Genomic DNA, 1678 nt, shown 5'->3' with positions numbered 1-1678 from the left:
CCAGTGGGCTTCCCGGGCTCGTCTCTGAGCCCCTCTGCCGTTTATTTCTTGCAAATTTTTTTCTTTTTTTCATTTATTTCCAATTTATTTCTTTCAAGTTCCTTTTTGCTTCTTATTTCCAGGGTTTGCGCTGATCTCCGCTCGTCGGAGGCCGGGGGCCGCCGCTGCTGCTGCTCGTTCTTGAACTTCGCCGTTTTTCGCCTTCCCGCAGCTCCAATGAGTCCATTAAACCCTCCTTTTTCCCCCTTTTTTGCTGCAGCAGCAGCAGCAGCAACTATTTCCCTTTTTTCGGGCTTTTCCCTCTCTTATCCGCTCCAAGAGGGGCCCCCCGAGGTGGCCGTCATGACCGCAGGGGGGCCCCCCGTGGCCACTGTGGGGCCCCAAGAGGGCCACTACGGCTCTGCTGCTTACCCCCCTTCTCCAGTGTACCCCAGAGACACTTCAGCTCTGTACCCTCCCCCCATTTCGGGGCCCCCGGGGGCCCCCGGGGCCCCCGGGGCCCCCGGGGGCCCCGGGGGCCCCTACTTGGGGCCTGCGGGGGCCCCCGGGGGGCCCCTGGGGGGCTACGGGGGCCCCCCGGGTGCCCTGGGGGGCTACGGGGCCCCCCAGGGGCCCCCTGGGGGCCCCTACTGGGCCCCCCAGGGGTTCGCTGACCCGTACGGGGGCCCCGGGGGGCCCCCCGGGCCGGCGGAGGCGTACGGGGCCCCCCGAGGGTACCCCGGGGAGGCCCGGGGGGCCCCCCAGGGGCCCCTGGGGGCCCCCGCTGCTGCAGCAGCAGCGCAGCACGGGGAAGAGGCCCCCGAGGCGGAGCTGAGCAGCAGCAGCAGCAGGCGAGAGACTGCGCGCAGCAGAGAGCGAGCTGCGCGGCGTGCTGCTGCTGCTGCGCTGCTGCTGTACTTGCTGCTGAACCTCGTGGTGGAGCTGCTGCAGCTGCTGGAGGGGCCCCGGGGGGGCCCCCCCCGCTTCAAAGACAAGCCGCTGCTGCTGCTGCTTGCTGCTGCTCCTCGGATTATTTTTGCTGCTTCTGCTGTTAACTTTTTCATAAAGTGGGTTCGCTGGCTGCACCGGCTGTTCGTGCGGCTGTTCACCCCTGGCGACAGCAGCAGCAGCAGCAGCAGCAGCAGCAGCAGCAGCAGCAGCAGCAGGCGCCGGCGGCAGCAGCGAGCAGCAGCAGCAGCGGGCGGCAGCTAGAAGCAGCAAACCGCTGCTTCTTAGCCTTTTCTTAAGTCCCCTCACAGACCCACCAGTACCCTTTTAAGGGGGGCCCCCAGACTCCGGGGGGCCCCCAGTGGGGGGCCCCCAGGATGGGGGGCCCCCCTTGAGGGGCCCCCAGGGCAGGGGGGCCCCCGGTTAGGGGGCCCCCAGACCAGGGGGCCCCTTCAAGGGCAGGAAAGACTGAAGCAAGCAGGGGCCCCCTTGGGGGCCCCCCAAAGCATAGGGGGCCCCCCGAAGTGCAGGGGGGCCCCTCTGGAGGGTTTGAAGCCCCTTTGGGTAGGGGGGGCCCCCATGAGCGCGGGGGGGCCCCCAAGAGTGCTGGGGGCCCCCCTGGGGGCCCCCTAGAGTGCTGGGGGCCCCCCTGGGGGCCCCCTAGAGTGCTGGGGGGCCCCCTGGGGGCCCCCTAGAGTGCTGGGGGCCCCCCTGGGGGCCCCCAGGACTGCGGATGCTTCCCAGAAGAAGT

At 69.1% G+C, this 1678-nt stretch overlaps 1 protein-coding gene across 1 annotated transcript; it reads left to right on the top strand.

Moving 5' to 3' along the window:
- Positions 1-342: 342 nt before the first annotated feature.
- On the top strand, positions 343-1191 carry ENH_00011800 (hypothetical protein; the record flags this gene model as incomplete). Its single annotated transcript, XM_013578940.1, has 1 exon — positions 343-1191. The coding sequence occupies one exon, from the start codon at positions 343-345 to the stop codon at positions 1189-1191; it is 849 nt and encodes a 282-aa protein (XP_013434394.1).
- Between the last annotated feature and the right edge of the window lie 487 nt (positions 1192-1678).

The sequence above is a fragment of the Eimeria necatrix genome, genomic scaffold, assembly GCF_000499385.1.
Source record: "Eimeria necatrix Houghton genomic scaffold, Enh_scaff1364, whole genome shotgun sequence".
NCBI lineage: Eukaryota > Apicomplexa > Conoidasida > Eucoccidiorida > Eimeriidae > Eimeria > Eimeria necatrix.
Note: the sequence above shows the minus strand (reverse complement) of the source record. Positions and strands in the feature narration are given on the sequence as shown.